The sequence below is a fragment of the Protobothrops mucrosquamatus genome, unplaced genomic scaffold (genome assembly GCF_001527695.2).
Source record: "Protobothrops mucrosquamatus isolate PMUCROS unplaced genomic scaffold, P.Mucros_1.0 scaffold2, whole genome shotgun sequence".
Taxonomy (NCBI): domain Eukaryota; kingdom Metazoa; phylum Chordata; class Lepidosauria; order Squamata; family Viperidae; genus Protobothrops; species Protobothrops mucrosquamatus.
The window spans coordinates 3,272,686-3,295,643 of record NW_015386389.1 but is presented as its reverse complement, the minus strand read 5'-3'; the positions used below and the strand labels follow the sequence as shown (position 1 = coordinate 3,295,643).

Below are 22,958 nucleotides of genomic sequence, written 5' to 3'. Positions count from 1 at the left end.
TACCTATCGAGTCCTTACCAATGACCTGGGATAGGCAGATGTGGATGTTTGATGGTATTACAGACATCGTTGCAGGATGGAAGCAATTCCCAATAAGGCCGCCTCTTGCAATTGACTAATGGCGAATTTGTCAATGCCGATGATGGTGTTCAAGTGGTGCTCCAGTTGTTTTGGGATGGCACCCAAGGCGCCTATTACTATTGGTACTACCCTTGCTTGCTTTTGCCACAGTCTTTCTATTTCTATTTGTAGGTCTTTGTATTTTGTTATCTTCTCTAGTTCTTTCTCGTGTATTCTGCTGTCTCCAGGCACTGCCACCTCCACTATCCAGACTTTTTTGTCTTTCTTATCGACAATTGTCAAGTCCGGGGTGTTATGTTGCAGGTGCTTGTCTGTTTGAATTCTGAAGTTCCAGAGCAGTTTAATTTTATCATTTTCTATGACTTTCTCTATTTTATGATCCCACCAGTTCTTGCTTACAGGCAAATGATATTTCTTGCAGATCTTTCAATGCACCATTGTTGCTACTTTGTCGTCGTCATCATCATCGTTGTTATTACTATTATTATTATTATTATTATTATTATTATTATTATTATTATTATTATTATTATTATTATTATTATTATTATCCTGTTTATCTCTAGTCAAGGATAGGGATTTGTTTACCACTTCTGAAAACATGTACAAATACATTATTCAACTTTCCTAAAGTTTTTATCCTCCCCTTAACTGTGATCGGTCCCCTGCCTCCACTGGTGCCTGCTTCTGATGTATTTAAATAATTGTTTGTTGCTGGTCCTGATGATTTTAGTCCCCAGGGAGTTGCTATTAGGCAGGCGAAACAAATGCCAGTTTGTTGTCCTCCCTTGAATAAACATTTCATTTGTTAGTTGATTGAAAGACACCTTTTTTGTCTTTATACCTTCCTTGACTTGGCAGACTTCGGGAAGTGCCATGTTTTGGTCTATTTGATACCTATTACACTTCAGCGGTATGTTTCCCAGTTGAAATTCTGTTGCAGTTTTAATAACCCCCAGGCTTCGCTGAGAAATTTGACACAGTTCCGTTCCGTTTCAACTTTCTTTTTTTAGCAGGCTCTAACATTTAGGGAAATAATTTCCCTTTTTATTTATAAGAGAGCAAAATACTTCTGCTGTCACTGGAGGCAGCAGAAACCAAGGGAAGCAAGTGTTAAATTGCTTTAAGTCATCCCGAACCAAGGAAATAACGTAACGAATGCATTCACATTAATAAATAACATTTGTCTGCATGAGGCCATATTTATGATGCTCAAGAGTGACCCCCAAGACAAAAAGCACATTGTATTGTGCAGACCCCGGTTACCGAGGTTGGTAGGATCTGAAACCCTCGGACATATTTGTTTATACAAAGTCAGTGGAATGCTGCCTAGCTTGAACGGTGGAGAGTGCCTCTGGCAAATCTTGTGATGAAGAGTGTAACTAACACCCAATTTTCTAGTCAAGTACAATTATTATAACTTCATTCTCAACCGGTGATTGGTGAGTGACTTCCTTGCTCTGTTCAATGCAAACAAAGTTTGTGTTGGGTGTAAAACAATAACCCTGGATATTTCAGGGCTCCGAGGTTCAAGAGTCTGCTTTTGGTTACGCGGTCTGCCTTTTTCTCCCTACGAAGGAATGAATGCCTTACATCAGTCAGAAACATTGTTCTCTGGGCGTCCGCGCAGTTGCAAAAATCATTTCCTGTCAATGCCGGCTGGAGAAGAAGTGTGTTGAAAACCATGCATGGTCAAGAAAGAAAAAGAAGAAGAAGAAGTATGATGTGGTTGTTGGAACCTAGGGACCCTCAGGTTCTTGGCTGTTTTCAACTAGAGAAACTCCCTGAATGAACATAGAACAGGGGTAGGCAACCTTGGCTCTTTTATGACTCGTGGACTTCAACTCCCAGAATTCCTGAGCCAGCCAGGCTGGCTCAGGAATTCTGGGAGTTGAAGTCCACGAGTCATAAAAGAGCCAACGTTGCCTACCCCTGACATAGAATAATAAGAGTTGGAATGGGCCTCGGAGGCAGTGGTGGGATTCAGCCAGTTCTCACCGGTTCGGTAGAAACGGTAGCTAAATTTTGTTGAGTTCGGAGAACCGGCTGAACCCATGCTGCTTCTGGAAGTCCGTTCTAGGCCTCGGAGGCCTGGAGGAGGTCTCCTAGGCCTAGAACGGCCCACCGGAAGTGCATGGATGTCACTTCCGGAAGTCCATTCTAGGCCTCGGAGGCCCAGGGAGAGAGAGAACCGGATGTTCAGGTATTTGAATCCCACCACTGCTCAGAGGTCTCTTAGTCCAACTCCCTGCTTGAGCAGGAGACCGTATATCATTCCAGACAAATGGTTGTCCAGTGTCTTTTTAAAAGTCTCCAGAGATGGAGCACCCACTTCTGAAGGCACTTTGACACTTCTGAAGGCAAACTATTCCATTAAATTAATTGCTCTCACCGTTAGGACATTTCTGCTTAGTTCTAGGTGTCTTCTCTCCTTGGTTAGTTTCCCACCATTGCTTCTTGTTTTGACTTTTGGTATTTTGGAAAATAATTTGACCCCTTTGTCTTTGTAGAAACTCCTCAAATATTGGAACGGTGCTATCATGTCCCCCCTGGTCCTTCTTTTCATCAGACTAGACATACCCAGTTTCTGTAACTGTTCTTTCTATGTTTTAGGATGACTTCGGGCTAGTCTGTCTGTCTGTCTGTCTGTCGTCTGTCTGTCTGTCCCTCCAGCCTACTAAACCTCCCAAAGTGATTGTGATGACGATGGTGGTGAATGGTGATGTGACCTCAGTAGCCAGAAGAGAAAATAACAATAAGCGTCTTGCATCCTAAACTGGAAAAAGAAATTAATTGAGACCCAGACTGTTGGGGGCAGTATGCTGACTTTGTAAACCGCTCAGGGAGTGCTATAAGTGGAGCGGTATAAAAGTCTAAATGCTATCGCTAGAGCTATGGCCTGTTAACTCCAGATACTCTCCCAAGAGCTGTCCCGAGGGAGGCGGAGACGGAGCAGAGCATTAGTGAAAGATCACAATATTCTTTTTTTTTTTCCTTCAGACCAAGCAACCCAGTTTTTTTTTTCCCTTGGACTGCAGCCATTGACTGGAATATGTTATGTAATGGAGCCCATGAGTAATCTGGCATATGCTAAGTAATGCGGGCTCTATGTAACACCGACAAATATCCAGTGCACGGCATACATGCGGTCAAGCAGTGCATGTGCAAATAGGTATCAATGGGGAACATGTCCCAGAAACATTTTAAAAGATGCAGTATAGAAATAGGCAATAAATAACTCCTGCTTCCTTACGCTTGAGGTTAAAAATCATTCTCCAGCCTCACAGGAGGAAATGAAAACTTCAGGCTTCTCGCTGGAAGAGCTGTTGTAAAGCAGTCTGATTTTGGCTGGTACATTTACCCCAACCTCAGAAACACCTGACAGCAACCTCAGTTTGATTTAGCCTTTATATAAATAATGTTGATAACTGTTAAGGATTTCTTTTTTAAAAAAAAAATCAGATCCACGGCACAATGTAGGTAGTAGAATAGAATAGACTAATGACTTTATTGTCACTTTAAATGTACATTGATCAGCCTACATTAAAAAGGAGGTTTCGTTGCATATAGCTCTCAAACGGTAATCACCTCCAATGTTAATAATAATAATAATAATAATAATAATAATAATAATAATAATAATAATAATAATAATAATAATAATAATAATAATAAAGTTGGAAGGGACTTTGGAGGTCCTCTAGTCCAACCCTCTGCTCAGGCAGGAAACCCTATACCCGTGGTGGCGAACCTATGGCACGCGTGGCACAGGTGGCACGCAGAGCCCTCTCTGTGGGCACGTGCACCATCGCCCCGGTCCTAGGCCTTCAGCTGGGTTTTATAAAACCTTTTCGCTTTAGGCCTCCACTGCCATGTGCAAAACAAAAAAAAGGTTCAATCAATCAATCAATTTCAATTTCTCGGGGGGGAAAAAAGGTCTCGCAAAGTTGGAATTGATCGATTGAACTTTTTAGTCCCACCCAGTCTGCCGTTACCACCGAAGCCACGCCCACCCAATGGGACACGCCCACCCAATGGGGCATGCCCACCCGGCACCCGACGATACATAAGTGGGTTTTGGGTTGCAGTGTGGGCACTCGGTCTCTAAAAGGTTCGCCAACACTGCCCTATACCATTTCGGACAAATGGCTGTCCAGTCTCTTCTTAAAAACTTCCAGTGTTGGCGCATTCACCACTTCTGGAGGCAGGTTGTTCCACTGGTTAATTGTTCTAACTGTCAGGAAGTTTCTCCTTAGTTCTAGGTTGCTTCTCTCCTTGATTAGTTTCCATCCGTTGCTTCTTGTCCTGCCTTCAGGCACTTTGGAGAATAGCTTGACTCCCTCTTCTTTGGGGCAACCCCTGAGATATTGGAACACTGCTATCATGTCCCCCCTCGGCCTTCTCTTCGTTAAACTAGACATACTTTGTTGCTCTTCTCTGTACTCTTTCTAGAGTCCCCTTATGTTAAGCTTATCCAGGCATTTGTCGTCTAGGGCAGAGGTCCCCAACCTTTTGGACACCAGGGACCGGTTCCGAGGAGAAAAGTTTTTCTGCGAACCGGAGGGTACATGGTTTTGTGTGCTGTCTGCATCCCACAGATGGGGCTTTGCTTGTTTATGCGGACCAGTTGCTGGCATGTCGTGGCCCGGTATCGGTCCATAGACCGGGGGTTGGGGACCCCTGATCTAGGGACTTACATAGCCATGGCTGAGAGCTAACTAAACTTGCTCTTCCATCTTGTCTTTATTCTGACCTAAAGAAACTCTATCTTTGAAATCGAAAGAACAGCTACCCGAAATTATTCTCATTTTTTTTGTATGTGATAGAATGGGGTGGGGCAGTCCCCACATCCTTTTTGGAGCCACCCAGACCTGGCAGACCAGTTGATGAAAGCCAGTGTCACATTTTCCCCATCATCGTGAAAGGTATATCAGCCCTAAAATAGTCTTGACCCCAAAGAACCATATTCCCAAGGAACACCCCACCCCTTGGAAAAAAAGATAGAAAATCCTGGGCTGGCCGCACCTACTGTATATTTGCCATCAGCGGCTCCTCCAGACAGATTTTAAATTTATCCTGCTAGACTCTGGAAGCAGAATCAAGAACCTAGATGGAAGCTCCTGGAGACTGAAAGTATTTTTTTTCCTTGGAGACAACAGTGGAAAATGTCTGTGTACTACTCCAGTAAAGGAAAAAGTGTTGCGAGAAATTTTCTGGGTAAGGGCTTGGTTTCCCTTGGGGAGGAAGATGAGGTCCTTCAGGAGAGTCTTGGAAAATTTCACTGCCACTGAAGTTCTCCATCAAGAACTATTTAGCCCATATGTCCTGGGTTTGTTTGTTTGGTTTTTTTACACAGACTAGCAGGAATAAGGTTTTTTTAACACTCATTTCTGACACAGAATAGTTGCTTTGTTGACATACCTTCAGAAATGAAGATACATTGAACGTCATAAAAAGGGTCCTTATCTAAAGAAGAAGAAATTAAAAGACTGCTTGCTCCTGGGGAGGAAAGCTATGGCAAATCTGGACAGCATACTAAAAAGCAGAGACATCACTCTGCCAACAAAAGTGTGTATAGTCAAGGCCATGGTTTTCCCAGTTGCAATGTATGGCTGTGAAAATTGGACCCTAAGAAAGGCTGAGCGCCAAAGAATTGAGGCCTTTGAACTACGGTGCTGGAGAAGACGCCTACGAGTCCCCTGGACTGCAAGGCGATCAAACCGGTCAGTCTTAGAGGAGATCAACCCTGACTGCTCTTTAGAAGGCCAGATCCTGAAGTTGAAACTCAAATACTTTGGCCACCTAATGAGAAGGAAGGACTCACTGGAGAAGGGCCTAATGCTGGGAAAGATGGAGGGCAATAGAAGAAGGGGACGACAGAGAATGAGGTGGCTGGCTGGAATTACTGAAGCAGTAGGCGTGAGCTTAAATGGACTCCAGAAGATGGTAGAGGACAGGAAGACCTGGAGGAACGTTGTCCATAGGGTCGCGATGGGTTGGACACGACTTTGCAACTAACAACAACAACAACAACAATCTAAAGAAGGTTTGCTTGTAGTTATGGGCTGTTGGCCTGAAATTTCCTACCTCTTCCATGTTGCAAAGCTCTCCGATTTTGAGGAACATTTGGCCCTGGAGTGACCCTTCCTTTACAGCTTTTCTGCAATTATTGTTACCTTTCCCAAGCACACACAATGGTTGCTAAGAAAGAAAAGACCACACGATTGCCAAAGCCTCCATCAGAAACACTCAGATGTCTACTTGAGTACTGCTGAGTTGGAAACATCCAGTAAGAGTTGTAGGATCTCACAGGACATACAGGCTAAAGAGTTCTTGGTGGAGAACTTCCGTGACCGTGGAATTTTCCAAGTCTCTCCTGAAGGACTTCATCTTCCTTCCCCAAGCTGTTACCCAGAAAATTTCTCACAAAAAAACATCAAGTAAGATTTGTGGAGCTTACACAATATACAGGCTGAGGAGTTCTTGGTGGAGAACCTCCGTGACCGCGAAATTTTCCAAGTCTCTCCTGAAGGACTTAATCTTCGTCCCCAAGTGAAACCAAGCCCTTACCCAGAAACTTTCTCACTGGGAAGGGCAACTAGTATCTGTGCCATGATTGGCTTTCCAGTCTTAGAACACTGGACCCAGGAAAGATCTTGTAAATGGAAAGCCTCCCAAAGCCCAGCTTGAAAATTTGTAAACTTCAGAGCCACGAGTTGAGAAAAGCCCAAGTAGCTGTGTTAGCGCTTCCTCCCTCCTAGAGAAGAAGCAAGGGGGAGAGACCACTCCAGTCCTGCACTAGCAACAGTCTGCATTTTAATGCACAACGCTCAATACCCCCGAAGGTGCTTTTTTCAAGAGGCAACTGGACTTTTTCTTTCTTTCTTTCCTTCTTTCTTTCTTTCTTTCTTTCTTTCTTTCTTTCTTTCTTTCTTTCTCTCTCTCTCTCTCTCTCTCTCTCTCTCTCTCTTTCTCTCTCTTCCTTCCTTCTCTTTCTTTCTTTCTCTCCCTCCCTCCCTTTCTTTCTTTCTTTCTTTCCTTCCTTCTTTCTTTTTCTTTCTTTCTCTCTTCCTTCCTTCTTTTATTTCTTTCTCTCTCCCTTCCTTCCTTCCTTCCTTTCTTTCTTTTTCTTTCTCTCTCCCTTTTTTCTTTCTTTCTTTCTTTCTTTCTTTCTTTCTTTCTTTCTCTCTTCCTTCCTTTCTTTCTTTTTCTTTCTTTCTTTCTCTCTCCCTTCTTTCTTTCTTTCTTTCTTTCTTTCTCTCTCTCCTTTTCTTTCTTTCCTTCTTTCTTTCTTTTTCTTTCTTTCTCTCTCTCTCCCTTCTTTTCTTTCTTTCCTTCTTTCTTTCTTTCTCTTTCTTTCTCTCTCCCTTCTTTCTTTTTTTTCTCTCTCTCCTTTTCTTTCTTTCCTTCTTTATTTCTTTTTCTTTCATTCTCTATCTTCCTTCTTTTCTTTCTTTCTTTCTTTCTTTCTTTCTTTCTCTCTCTTTCTCTCTTCCTTCCTTTCTCTCTTTCTTTCTTTCTTTCTTTCTTTCTTTCTTTCTTTCTTTCTTTCTTTCTTCTTCTCGCCTGAAGCTTCTTCGGTTCAGAAAAAACAAAGAAAATCCAGTTGTCTCTTGAAAAAGCACCTTTGGGACAATCACGACCTGGATGGCTGAGAATTTCCATAGGCACAATTCTCAAGTTAAGTGTTCTTGGTCACTGCAGACTGCGATTTTTTTTATTAATTGCTCCTTTCTCCCAAAATAAAATTGGAGCCCCCCTCCACATTCTCCTATGAAAGGTTCCATTTCTAGCTGTCTGTTTCAGCATCCATAAAGAGACATTTCCAAACGTAACAGCATTTTTCCCCTTCAAAAACATTTGTATCAGAGAGAAAACAGAATCACTGCCAGCGACAGTAGAGAGTAATTTCTACTATCTGGGGAGAATTATCTGAGATCTGATTTTGAAATAGCAAAGTTAGAGGGCAGCTACGCAATTGAAAACAATAGGGCAACACTGGGTTAATTTAATGTTTGCCAAAATAACAAAAAAATGTTTAAAGCAAGGGTTGTTGTTTAGCTTGGAGGTTCTGACATGTTTGCTACACATCACATGATAAAATAATAGCATCGCGGTCCAATAATTCAATCACCGGTTTGCGTTTAATTACTGTAGTTTTAAAATCTTTATTTTCGGCCACCTATTTTTAGAGACGGAAGATAACCTCATTTTATAACTGACCGGAGCACTTAAGCTTTTTGTGTGCATTTGTTTTGAGAAAGCTTGACTGTTGTGTGTCCTCCAAGACTCCTCCGTTCCTTGTGAGATGTGTGCCGTAAGCAGCAAATTGAAATGAATTACAAAAGGATCAGTCCTAAGGACTTTGATTCGTAGACACTTGTTTTGTAAGGATAGATTCTTACAGGGGAGGAGGAAAAAACCTCCATTTTGCATACAAATAATAAAGTTACCTCGCAATCCTAAAAGAGAAACGCTCTCTGTGCAATTTATTTCCGTGTGAGAATACATTTGGGATAGTCCCCTCGATTGTTTTTCTTGTATTTGTTTAATGTGAAGAAATCTTTTCTTTATAGCTCATGGGTAGAAACCTTAGAGTCATTTTCGAAATCTATCCTTTCTTCTGAGCAATTTTTTTTTCTGGTGCACCACTTAGATATACTGTGCCTTCATGTATGTATGTGTGTGTGTATGAATAAATACACACACACTGTATATACATATACATATATTTTCTGGTGCACTTAGATATACTGTGCCTTAATGTATGTATGTACGTGTGCATGTGTGTGTGTGTGTGTGGAAATAAATACACACACACACACTGTATATACATATACATATATTTTCTGGTGCACTTAGATATACTGTGCCTTCATGTATGTATGTATGTGTGCATGTATGTATGTGTGTGTATGCGTATGAATAAATACACACACACTGTATATACATATATTTTCTGGTGCACTTAGATATACTGTGCCTTCATGCATGTATGTACGTGTGCATGTATGTATGTGTGTGTGGGAATAAATACACACACACTGTATATACATATACATATATTTTCTGGTGCAGTTAGACATACTGTGCCTTCATGCATGTATGTATGTGTGTGTGCATGATTTGGTAACAAGATGGTAGTGCCTTGCTTGGCTGCGGCTGCTTCAGCTGTCAAAGGTGTCAGGGTTATGGAGGGGAATGAGCAATCTGGATTGAATGACTTTTTAAGAAGAGAGACAAGGGTATATGCATATGTTGAATATAGCATGTTTATATGTGTGTCGCATATGTGTACACTTTTGAGAGCAGGCAAAATAATTTCATTTTTAATGTGTGCCAGTGTGCCCACAGTAAAAAATGACAGTAAAGGTTATCTTATGTATGCATATAAATATATACACACACATTGTATATCCAATACACACACACACACATATTTATATACATACATATAGCACTTAGACTTATATACTGCTTCAGACTTATATACTGCTTCACGGTGCTTTACAGCCCTCTCTAAGCGGTTTACAGAGTCAGCCTATTTGACCCCAACAATCGGGGTCCTCATTTTACCGACCTCGGAAGGATGGAAGGCTGAATCAACCTTGAGCCGGTGAGGATCGAACAGCAACACTGCATTCTAACCACTGCACCACCAGCTCTGTGTGTATTTGTGTATACACAAACACACACTCTGGATATATATATATATGCAGATCTTGGCGTATTCGGGTCTTTTCCCGTGTAAGATTGAGAGTATCTTGGCGTCGTTTCGACGAGGTCCCACTCGTCATCTTCAGGCTGGGGTCTTCGGCTTCATGCTTGTGCGAGCAAAGTGTGATCGGAGCTGCCGTCTCTCTATAAATATTGGTGGGTAGGTGTGGAGTGCTGGCTTAGTTGCTGTAGGTGGGTTGGTTGGCTGTGTGGGAGTTATTGTTTGCGGATTGTTCAGCTGTTTCGTAACATCCTGAGTAGTTGAGGTGCTGGCTGTGTGCCCATTAGTCTTTTGTGTTATAATATATATATATACTGTATTATATTATAACACAAATATATATATTTCCTGCTCGAATACTTAAATCTAGATAATTCAAACTAGAACTCATTTAATGGGCTGTCTTTGCAGCCAATGAGATAGTTTTCAAACGTTATAAGATTCGAAGCATCTTCTAGATCAGTGGTTCTCAACCTGTGGGTCGGGACCCCATTTGGGGTTGATCGACCATTTCATGGGGGTCGCCAAGCAAGGCTGTCCGCCATTTGTTTTGTCCGCCATTTTTTCCCCTTTTCCGGCGGGTGCCTTACCTCCCTTGGGCTGGGCCAGCTGGTGGTCGGCCTGCTCCGTCTCTGCCGCTTGCCAGCTACGCCTCGGCCGGTGCAGGGGGCGGAACCACACATGCGCGGCGCTCCCGGGCAGGGAAAGTCCTCGACTTACGACCGGTTGGGTAGTCCTCGACTGACGACCGGTTTAGTCCTCGACTTACGACCGGTTTAGTCCTCGACTTACGACCGGTTGGGGTCACGGCATTAAAAAGGTTGAGAACCACTGTTCTAGATGCTTCGCTTGCAATATCACAGCCCCGTTAATTCTGGCTTGGCCTTAGCAGCCCTGGTTATGTCGTTCTATCAAAACGGCCCTCCTCACGATGGGTGCAGTGTACAAAAAAGTCAGGGGTTGATTTCTGTGTTTTGCAGAAAGATTTGACAGCCCCTCCTTTCCCACTTTGCGGAAAGAATGAAGATGTTCAAATAGCCCTTTTTTCTGTTTCTCATTATATCTTAATCTTGATTTCCTTCCAGCAGATTTTGGAGGCTGAACAGGATTCCCCCCCACCCTTTTTTTTTTCTTCTCCTCCTGCGTTACTCTTCCTTCCACCTCTCCCTCTGTTTTTCCTTTGTCCTGTGACTTTATTGGCTTGGTTTCTGAGTGGAAGACAAAGAAAAAGAAAAAAAAATCAGAGACCTCACTGAAAAATCTGGTTGAAAAGTCCCGAGCTCATCATCTGAGAGAGAAATCTAGACCTAATCGGTTAACTACTGGTGTGCTAATTTGAAAAGAAAACACGCAAGGCCCAAGTTGCCTCCGTTTTGATCAAATTCTGCTCAACGTAGTAGATTCACTCAGGAAAAACACGGCCCCTCAACTTTGACAAGCTGTTCTTGCAGGTTGATTTGATCTTAATCAAAAGCATAGAGTTCAGAAAAAAAAAAAAAAACCACACTGAATGGCAACTTTTGGCAGTTTTTCAGACGAGCTTCAAAATAAAAGCTAAAGCCATCAGATCTGTTGTATAATGACGGCTTAGATAAGGGGATAAAAGCATCGGTAAAAACAGCTTGTTTTTCCCAAATTACCTTAAATAAGATGTTCACTGCAGCGGAAGCTCCGTGAATTACTGCCAATCAATTGGGAGCATGTTCCTCCAGCTTCAAAATGATCCTTATTTTCTACAGGATTCCTCTGCTGCCCCGGGGGTGGGGGGGAGTCATCTTTTTTCGCAGGCTTTACTTTCTTTCCCCCCACACACACACAAAGATGTAAACCATGGCATACATGAGGACTTGATACTCAGGGAAATTTACAAATTTATGTTACATGCATCTCTGGCTGTTGTCTATACCAGCTTATGGAAAGAGAATATGAAAAGGATCGTATACTTGATGACACGCAAGTCTTAATTCAGTGGTGATTTTTGCTATTGATATTATAACTCCTACAGTTATACTACAGTTATACTACTACAGTTAACCCGCCCAGAGTTACCCTGCGGTAAGGTGGCCGGCCCATAAATTTAATAAATAATAATACAGATATCAGGGACATTTATCCATTCATCTCTCTCAAATATACTGAATAATTCTGTAATGATCTTCTTCTTCTTCTTCTTGTGCCATAGCCGTTATCAGACATTGGTGATCATGTTGGCGATCCTGTTTTTATCAGCAGCCGCACGAAAAAGTGCTGCTGAGTTTTGTCCAAACCAGTCCCTTAGATTTTGAAGCCACGATGTTCTTTTTCTGCCTGGACCTCGTTTGCCTTCAATCTTTCCCTGGAGGATTAAACGGAGTATGCCGTATTTTTCTGGGTGTCGCATCACATGTCCGAAATATTCTAATTTTTGTTTTTTAATTGTTTTGAAGATTTCCCTTGGCTTTCCCAGGTGCGCACTTGTGGGATGCAGGCAGCATGCAAAACCATGCTTCCCCCCGCCCCAAATTCGCAGAAAAACCTCTCTCCACAGATGTCTATGGAGATTGTCAGTCATCCAGGTCATGGTTGTTTCAAAGGTGCTTTTTCAGGAGGCAACTGGACTTTCTTGTTTTTCTTTGAAGACGTTTCGCTTCTCATCCAAGAAGCTTCTTCAGCTCTGACTGGATGGTGGGGAATGGAAGGATTTATATTCCTTGCAGACAACTGGTCATTTGCATTCTTTTTAGAGGGCCGTTGAGGCCACTTGGAGGTTTATCTGTGTCCTCAAGGTCACCTGAGTGATGCTGAAGAAGCTCCTTGGATGAGAAGCAAAATGTCTTCAAAGAAAAACAAAGTCCAGTTGCCTCTTCAAAAAGCACCTTTGGGACCTTCTCCACGGAACCAGTACTTGGCGCCCAAAAGGATGGGGGACCATTGCTTTAAGGCAGGGGTGTCAAACTCAATTTCATTGAGGGCCGCATCAGCATTGCGGTTGCCCTCGGGGCCGGGTGGGTGTGGCCAGGGTGGTGCAGCCTACCGGGTGGGCGTGGATGGAGTGGGTGTGGCCTGCTGGGTGGGTGTGGCCAGCTCTACATCGTTCGCATCAAGGGTGCCTGTGGGGGCCTGGGCAGGAGTGGGACAGATCTGAGGGTCTCTGGCAGAAGGGGGTGGGACCAGGGCAAGTGCCAAGGCATGGTCCACTGGAGGAGCCTCACTGTTCCTCTCAGGCCATGCGGGGGAGGGGCTTATGGAGCTAAGACTGAATGCATTTCAGCATAGATGGCCACCACAAAATTGTACATTGGCTCCCGGCCGGCCTGGGCCAGGGCCAAGGCAGCGGGGGCCGTTCCCTCACTGTTTCCAGGATGGCTTCGCGGGCCACATGAAACCACTTCGCGGGCCGCATCCGGGCCCCGGGCCTTGTGTTTGACATGTCTGCTTTAAGGGAAGAGGAAGTCTACGCAGAAATATGGTCATTTCTGGTAAAAGGCTGGAAATAATCTTCATCAGAAGGAAACACGAGAGAACTTGTGTAGTACGTTTTCTATCCTGGCTGCCTTAAGTGGCACAGAACCGCCTTTGGAAATTATTATTATTATTATTATTATTTTTATCCTTACACTCCACACCCAGTTCAAAAAGATGCAGCTAAACTTTTAAAAATTGGATGAGGATGAAGGACAGCTATTTTTTTTTTTATTATTTTTTTTATGAAACGAGCGTGGCCAAATTTCACTGGCTTGAACTACAAGGTTAGATTTAGGAAACTTAAAATGTGCTGTACATTCTGTTTAGGTTTCAGAATTCGGTATTGTTCCATTGATTGATGTCGATTCAGTTACGATCCAGATGTGCTTGTTGTTTCGCCTGCAGTGTGCTCCAACATCTGGGTGCCATCAACATTTTTAAGCAACGATTGGCTTTTATTAGGAATTGCCCGTGAATATGGCTTCTGATTACTGATACTCAGTTCATGTGAGTTTAAGGGATTTTCTACAGAAAAAGTACTTTCTATTTACTTTCTAAATAACTTTCAGTCGTCTAAGCATTTGCTTTGGTCTTACCCTGCTTCAGATATTATCAGCACCCAAAATCTCAAAACTATGAGCAAAAAGAGGCCACACAGTGACCTCTAGACATTTGAACCGTTCCATATACTCCGTTAAGGGAATTGTGGTCCAGACAAGGGAAGTTCATTAGGTTTTCTATCCACTCATTACAGGAATAAATCACAGCTACCACTTGCATATGGTTCAATCTTTATTGGATTCAGTAATATTTCAGAGCTGAATCAGATTCCTGTTTACTGGAACAGCAAAGGAGCATCTCTCAGATACAGTTATGTGAATAGTTTAGGCTGCCAGATTTGTTTGTCTTTTCACTATCTTCCCAGCTCACTTTCAGTTCCTAAGCCAGGTTATGTTCCCACAAGGCTACCAAAAGTTGATCTTGATCTCATCATGGAACAGGGCATTTGATTAAGGAGTAACTCCAGTAGAAAAGCCACAAGAGATTTGGTGCATATAAGACATGCATGTAAAACATGCATATAAAACATACGAAGAACGGCTACAGGACTTGGGTTTGGCTAGTCTAAAGAAAAGAAGAAATAGGGGAGACATGATAGCAGTGTTTCAGGATCTGAGGGGCTGCCACAAGGCAAAGGGGCCCAGGTTGTTCACCAGAGCACCAGAGGGAAGGACGAGAAACAATGGTTGGAAACTGATCAAGGAGAGAAGCAAGCTGGATTTAAGGAGAAACTTCCTGACAGTGAAGACAATCAACCAGTGGAACAGCTTGCCTCCAGAAATTGTGGGCGCCCCATATTAGGCCATATGCTGGCCTAAATATGAGCCAGCAGTGTGCTGCAGCTGCCAAAAAGCCAACACAGTGCTAGGCTGCATTAACAGAGGGATAGAATCAAGATCACATGAAGTGTTAATACCACTTTACAATGCCTTGGTAAGGCCACACTTGGAATACTGCATCCAGTTTTGGTCACCACGATGTAAAAAAGATGCTGAGGCTCTAGAAAGAGTACAGAGAAGAGCAACAAAGATGATTAGGGGACTGGAGGCTAAAGCATATAAGGAAAGGCTGCTGGAATTGGGTATGTCTAGTTTAATGAAGAGAAGGACGAGGGGGGACATGATAGCAGTGTTCCAATATCTCAAGGGCTGCCACAAAGAAGAGGGAGTCAAGCTATTCTCCAAAGGGCCTGAAGGCAGGACAAGAAGCAACGGATGGAAACTAATCAAGGAGAGAAGCAACCTAGAACTAAGGAGAAACTTCCTGACAGTTAGAATAATTAACCAGTGGAACAACCTGCCTCCAGAAGCGGTGAATGCTCCAACACTGGAAGTTTTTAAGAAGAGACTGGACAGCCATTTGTCCGAAATGGTATAGGGTTTCCTGCCTGAGCAGGGGGTTGGACTAGATGACCTCCAAGGTCCCTTCCAATTCTACTACTACTACTACTACTACTATTATTATTATCATCATCATCATCATCATCATCATCATCATCACTGGAGATCTTTAAAAAGAGACTAGACAATCACCTGACTGAGATGGTGTAGGTTCTCCTGCTTAAGCAGGGAGCTGGACTAGAAGACCTCCAAGGTCCCTTCCAGTTCTATTCTATTCTAAGATTTGAGCCAGAACTTTGCAGATGAGAAGATTGCTAGATCAATCCTGGACCACGTTCGGGTGGAACCACATTGCAGAAGAATGTGGGGTATCCAGCCGTGTCATTCTGTTGAGTAACCACTTCTGCAGCCCTGAATTCAAAGTCTCAGCAGCAACTGAATTCTATTCTGTCAGATGAAGACTATAAAACATGGGACTTTGATGACCAAACCTGAATAGTTCTTCTGCTGGTCAGACTTTCGTCAACAATGATTAACTGTTTTAAATTATAAGGATAGCTGTAACTTGTATATATATATTTTTCCTTTGTAAATTAGAAGTTTGCTACACGCTGGAAAGCTTACAGACTGTTTTTCGTAGCTATCGTATTGAAGGTACCCAAGTATTCCACATCTTCTCTGGAATAGACAAGAACTTACATACTTCAGACCAGCTTCCTGACCAGCCATAGTTTGCAACCCAAGTTGTCTTCAGTAGGGGGAGCCTGTCTGCTATGTCACTTTTAATGAAGCCATCAGCTATTTTTGTTTTCCCTGCTGCTGCTTCTGACCTGGCTAAGGTCCCTGATACTGTGAGAAGGTGTAGATTCCAGGAAAAGATAAATGTGGAATCATTCTTTTCTTTTGACTTTATCCATACTATGAAGTGAACAATTCAGACCCTGCAGCACCTTCTTTCGTTTCAGGGGTTCTCAACCTTGGCAACTTTAAGACTTGTGGACTTCAACTCCCAGAATTCCTCAGCCAGCAAAGCTGGCTGAGGAATTCTGGGAGTTGAAGTCCACAAGTCTTAAAGTTGCCAAGGTTGAGAACCCCTGGTTTAGGTGGACCGTATTGACCTTCCTTCCTTCCTTCCTTCCTTCCTTCCTTCCTTCCTTCCTTCCTTCCTTCCTTCCTTCCTTCCTTCCTTCCTTCATCTGTGAACACATTCTGTAATGGACATCTGAGAGGGAGGAACAGTTGATGGGAGGCGTTTTGATGATCAGGGCAGTTCCTCTTTCTGCTTGAACCCCAGACTCAGACTTGACCAGCTCCCACACCTTCTTGTCAAGTGAAATCAAGGATTCTTACTCAAATACATTAACTGAATTGAAGAAAGGCCAGGGTTACCAAGGATTGCGTAAGGAGCTGCTCGGTCACACTAGGGTTTGCATTTTTTTTAGATTTTTTTTTTGTTTTAATCCCATCTTATTATTTATTTAAATGAATAACTCAAGGCAGAAAACATACCTCTTTCAGTTTTCCCCACAACAGCTGGATCGGTCTGAGAGAGAGACTGACCAGCCCAAACTCCTGGTTTCTAGGACGGTGCTTTAACTTGAGAGACCAACCTGGCTCTCCGATTGAATTTAACTTTAATTTGCATTCCTTGAATAACAGTTCCGTCTTGATAACCAACATACCTTGAACTAGGACAGGGGTAGGCAACCTTGGCTCTTTTATGACTCGTGGACTTCAACTCCCAGAATTCCTGAGCCAACATGGCTCAGCTTGGAAACCTCTCCCTTTCCCCTCAGCATGGCTGGCTCAGGAATTCTGGGAGTTGAAGTCCACGACTCATAAAAGAGCCAAGGTTGCCTACCTCTGCTCTAAAGGAATGGTTAAGTCGAGGATTCACCGTATTAAGTGAAATATCTTTACCCAAATACAGTATATAGCTCAATTAAGTAAGAGATCTTCCCCTATATCAGGAGTAGGCAACCTTGGCTCTTTTATGACTCGTGGACTTCAACTCCCAGAATTCCTGAGCCAGCCATGCTGAGGGGAAAGGGAGAGGTTTCCAAGCTGAGCCATGCTGGCTCAGGAATTCTGGGAGTTGAAGTCCAGGAGTCATAAAAGAGCCACGGTTGCCCACCCCTGAACTAGGAGGAAAAGGCAAGTTCTAGGCAGCCGCTCTTGAAATGGGATGGAGCCTTTCCAAGTCTTAGGCATAGATATAAACATAGTTTGGATGTTGATCAGCCACGCCAGCCACCCATTATTCTTTTGAGACTGGAGTGAGTTATGGGCCGAGGCATCAGAGAGAAAGTGAAAGCTTACACAAGGAAACCTCAAATGTCTTTAACGAAGGAATAGATGATATACCAAACTGGGCTCCTGTAGGGGAAGAAGAAGATCATGATGGCTTTTGTCTAAATAGTTATAAAGCCTTTGAAAAAGTGGGTGTGATTTTTTTTAAAAAGCAAACAAACAAACAACTCCCATTTCTATGCACAGCCTCTGAAATGCAACAAACCATAATGCTTAAAAATATAGGTTATGAAACCCATAAATGTATACGAAGTTATATATTCACTTAAAGCTCTGTAAAAGTAGCACTGGTGTTTTATTTGCTTTGGTCTTAATAAATGACTAATTGCTGAGATATCCTCGTCCATTTTATTGCTCACTGTTGCATTCCATTGTTTAGAATAATGGGAGAGCCAAACTGAATTTCTTGAAATGCATATTTGGGATTCCTGCAGCGTTTTAGTAGAATTGCTGAGCGCAGGAGATATCTTCAGCCTAGCCGAAAAATTAAACAAAAAAAATTGCCTTCCTTCGACCGTGAGTTTCCCAGCCAAAGCTCACAAAAGGCTGTTACAGGGAAAATCATGATAAGGGGGTGCTTAATGTGGGCACGAGAAATTCAGCTTTCCTCATTTTGACAAGCGTGTGCGTGTGGCTTTTTCCATACGTGATAAGCCCGACAGACCACCGTGTAAATTTTATATTCAGCAACAGATATGACCTGTTTCCTCTCCGTTGTGGTTGATGCTGTCCTGGAATGAGAAGAACGGAAAATTGATGGTGATGTTGGCCATGTTGTTATACAGGTAGTCCTCGGCTTAACGACCACAATTAAGCCCCAAATTTCCGATGCTACATGAGCCATTTGTTAAGTGAGTTTTGCCCAGTGGTGGCATTCAAATATGTGAACGACCGGTTCTCTGTGTGGATGCCGCTTCCGGAAGTCCATTCTGGACCCGGGCAACAAAAAATTAGCTACCGGTTCTGGTGCGAAGTGGTGCAAAACGACTGAATCCCACCACTGGTTTTGCCCCAGTTTATGACTGTTCTTGCCACAATTGCTAAGTGAATCCCTGCAAGTTGTTAAGTCAGTCACTCTTCCCCATGGAGTTTTCTCATCAGGTTGCAAAAAGGGGAATCATGTGACCCTAGGACAGTAGTTCTCAACCTTTTTAATGCCGCGACCCCAACTGGTCGTAAGTCGAGGACTAAACCGGTCGTAAGTCAAGGACTAAACCGGTCGTAAGTCAAGGACTAAACCGGTTGTAAGTCGGGGACTACCCAACCGGTCGTAAGTCGAGGACTTTCCCTGCCCGGGAGCACCGCACATGCGTGGTTCCGCCCCCTGCGCCGGCCGAGGCGTAGCTGGCAAGCGGCAGAGACGGAGCAGGCCGACCACCAGCTGGCCCAGCCCAAGGGAGGTAAGGCACCCGCCGGAAAAGGGAAAAAAAATGGACAAAAAAAATGGCGGACAGCCTTGCTTGGCGACCCCCATGAAATGGTCGATCGACCCCAAATGGGGTCCCGACCCACAGGTTGAGAACCACTGCCCTAGGACATCGCAGACCATCATAAATGTGAGTCGGTTGCCCAGCGTCTGAATTTTGATCACGTGACCCTGGGGATGCTGCAACGGTCGTAGGTGTGAAAAACGGTCATAAGTCCTTTCGGTGGTGTAACTTTGGACAGTCACTAAACAAACCATTGTAAGTCGAGGACTACCTGTAGGTAATCACAAGGTAGGGAAGTCATTTAGTTGCTATTGATTCCTTTTCCTTTCCTCAAGACATCCGTCTCAGTTTCGCCTCCCCTAAGCAAAACACAAAAAAAGGTCGTAAAATGGGGCAAAACTCACTTAACAACTGTTAAATTTTGGGCTCAGTTATGGCCGTATGTCAAGGATTACCTATATGTCGGAATATTACATTTTAGTGAGAAGCCTGCTATTATTACATTTTAGAGAGAAACTGGCTATTAGCCTTGCTATTTAATATTTAGCTTGTAAGTTTCTAATACCCTGGATCTTTCATCTTACCAATTGATCTTTCTTTTGCACCTCTATCCAGTCCTGGGTCAGTTGTGGAAATAAGTTAAAGACGCCACATTTCTGTCTTAATGCACTAATTCATTCCTTTAACCAGCAGCAACCCTACTCCAAGAAAATCATATTTGGCCCATTTTCAGCCCCCCTCCATTTGTGCTCCAGAAAACAAGATATTTCTTAAGAAAAAGATGACACACATATGTTGTGCTCCTGCCAAGGGTTAACAACGAATAAAGATATTTTTTTTTGTTGATTTTAACAAATGTTCTATTTATATTTTAATAGACCACAATATTCTTTTAGTTTATGGCTGCAGTTTTGCACCTTTTAAATTATTTGCGTTTCTTTTGGTGTGACTCTATTAATAAGATTTCAAATTGCATTTCTCTGTGTCCATTGTGATGGAAATGAGTTAGTTTCTACTTTGTTTACTCTTTCAATTTTAAATATCGGTCGGTAAATTCAACAGAATGCATCAGAAAGGAGTTTTTTTTTTTTTTAAGGTAGCGGTGATTTTGCCGTGAATAAAATATGGCTATAGAGTAGAGGGGGAAAAAAAATCTCCTTCGGGATAAACAACTTTAAACAGAGCTGTAAGCCTTGCATCGCTCAAAACCCCCCCCCCCAAAAAAAAAAACAGAGAGAGAGAGAGAGAGACTTCACTGAAGCCAAATGCAGAATACAGCGTATGCTTCATTTTCAGACAGAAAGCAAACCGAATATTTAGCAAGAACTTTAATCGCTTTCACTGTTTTGACCGGCCGAAATACTGCTTAAAAGAAAATAACAAACATTGGATCTCATCTGGTTGCTGGGAAGGGGTGTGTGTGTGTGTATGTGTGTAAAAGGGACTACCTTTACAGATATAGATATCTTTGAGGAAGCATAATACATTGTTCTCTGCTTGTCTGATGAGAACGATGCTCATGATGTCTTATTATAGCCCTTTAGCAAAGAACCGGCCATTTGCAACTTTATTCAGAAATATTCAGAAACTTTTACAGCGTAGCACTTACCTTAGAACAGGGATATCAAACTCAATTTCATTGAGGACCGCATCAGCATTGCGGTTGCCCTGGGGGGGTCGGGGGTGTGTGCCAGGGTGGGTGCGGCCTACTGGGTGGGTATGGATGGAGTGGGTGTGGCCTACTGGGTGGGCGTGGCCAGCTCTACATCGTTTGCGTCAAGGGGGCCCGTGGGGGCCTGGGCAGGAGTGGGACAGATCTGAGGGTCTCTGGCAGAAGGGGGTGGGACCGGGGCAAGTGCCAAGGCATGGTCCACTGGAGGAGCCTCACTGCCTGCTGAAACCCCTCCGCCGGAGCCCATCAAGCCAGATATGTGAAGTAGGCGAGGGCCATTTGCTGGCCACTTCCAGGCGATGGTCCATTTCTTCATTCCTCACAAAGGGTGACACCTCCCCAGCATGCACCCAGGGGGCAGGGCCGACACGGCAGGGGCTGGTTCTTCGCTGTTTCCAGACGGCCTTGTAGAGCTAAGACTGAATGCGTTTCAGCATAGATGGCTGCCACAAAATTGTACATTGCCTCCCGGCTGACCTGGGCCAGGGCCAAGACAGCGGGGGCCGTTCCCTCACTGTTTCCAGGATGGCTTCACGGGCCACATGAAACCACTTCGCGAGCCGCATCCGGCCTCTGGGCCTTGTGTTTGACATGTCTCCCTTAGAAGCACCGAGGCTCTCCTGGGTTGAAAGGTTTAGCCAGTGACATCACTCTTGCTTGGGGGACACCCAGTCATGTCCCCAGCTGGAGTGAAGGACAGGAGCTCAACCCCGACCCACGGCAGCACCTGGGTCTCAAACATGGGCTTGCTAAACTCCAACCCAGCATCCTAACCACGCGAGTCACCGAGCTCCTGGATGGCTGTATTTGGGAGCATAAGCGGTGTGTCGAATCTTGCCACTCTCTCCGCGCCGAAGCTGACATAACAGCAAGGAAGAAACGGCTCGGTGGCCTTTTGGTTTTGGTTTTGCCGTGGCCACATTTTTGCTCTGCTTTGGCTTTTAGATACCGGCAGCTGCAGCTCAGCACTGAGAACAAAATGGCCGAACTTCTCCACCAGAGTAAACTCAAATCTTTTGAGAGCGAACGAGGGCAGCTCATCCAAGAAGAGACCTCCAGGAACCTCTCGCAGTGCCAGCTGGAGTGCGAAAAGTATCAGAGGAAACTAGAAGTACGTAAAGAAAGAAAAAAAGTGGCTTGGGTGGACTCTCGCCCAGGTCCCTGGATAATGAGATTAGGTAGATGGGACCAAAGCTGTCCACGTAAGGAGAAGATTCCTAAATCAGGTGTTGCTAAAGAGCGATTACAGGTAGCCCTCCGTCTTAACAAACACAATTTGAGCTCAACAGTTCTATGGCTTACCGGGACCTTTTTAAAATGACTTTTGCTCCGTTTTATGACCTTTCTCACCACAGTTGTTTTAAGTGAATTGCTGCAGTTTTGTTGTGTTGGTAACACGGTTGTTAAGTGAATCTGGCTTGCCCCATTGACTTTGCTTGCTAGAAGTCACAAAAGGGAGAATCGCACACGATCCCGGGGACACCGCAAACCGTCATAAATAGGAATCGGTGGCCGAGATCCGAATGTTGATTAGCTGGCAGGAATAGCCAACACTCCAGAAGACAGGCTTAAGATAGAGAAGGATCTTGACAGACTTGAACACTGGGCACTATCTAACAAAATGAAATTCAACAGTGAAAAAAGTAAGTTTCTACACTTAGGCAAGAAAAACCAAAGGTATAGTATAGGAGGTACCTTGCTCAATAGTAGTAACTGTGAGAGGGATTTTGGAGTCCTAGTGGACAATCACTTAAATATGAGCCAGCAGTGTGCTGCAGCTGTAAAAAAGCCAACACAGTGCTAGGCTGCATTAATGGAAGGATAGAATCAAAATCACGTGAAGTGTTAATACCACTTTACAATGCCTTGGTAAGGCCACACTTGGAATACTTCATCCAGTTTTGGTCACCACGATGTAAAAAAGTTGTTGAGACTCTAGAAAGAGTACAGAGAAGAACAACAATGATGATTAGGGGACTGGAGGCTAAAACATATAAGGAACGGTTGCTGGAATTGGGTATGTCTAGTTCAATGAAGAGAAGGACGAGGGGGGACATGATAGCAGTGTTCCAGTATCTCAGGGGCTGCCACAAAGAAGAGGGAGTCAAGCTATTCTCCAAAGCACCTGAAGGCAGGACAAGAAGCAACGGATGGAAACTAACCAAGGAGAGAAGCAACCTAGAACTAAGGAGAAACTTCCTGACAGTTGGAACAATTAACCAGTGGCACAACCTGCCTCCAGAAGCAGTGAATGCTCCAACACTGGAAGTCTTTAAGAAGAGATTGGACAACCATTTGTCTGAAATGGTGTAGGGTTTACTGCCTGAGCAGGGGGTTGGACTAGATGACCTCCAAGGTCCCTTACAACTTATTATTATTATTATTATTATTATTATTATTAT

The 22,958-nt window shown here is 43.7% G+C and overlaps 1 protein-coding gene across 1 annotated transcript in view; it reads left to right on the top strand.

The window, feature by feature from the left end:
• PIBF1 (progesterone immunomodulatory binding factor 1) overlaps nucleotides 1-22,958 on the top strand; it is a 92,191-nt gene that overhangs the window by 27,431 nt on the left and 41,802 nt on the right. Inside the window, exon 11 of the mRNA XM_015832342.1 lies at nucleotides 21,502-21,667. Coding sequence (XP_015687828.1) covers nucleotides 21,502-21,667 — 166 coding nt within the window. The remainder of the gene's footprint in view (nucleotides 1-21,501; nucleotides 21,668-22,958) is intronic.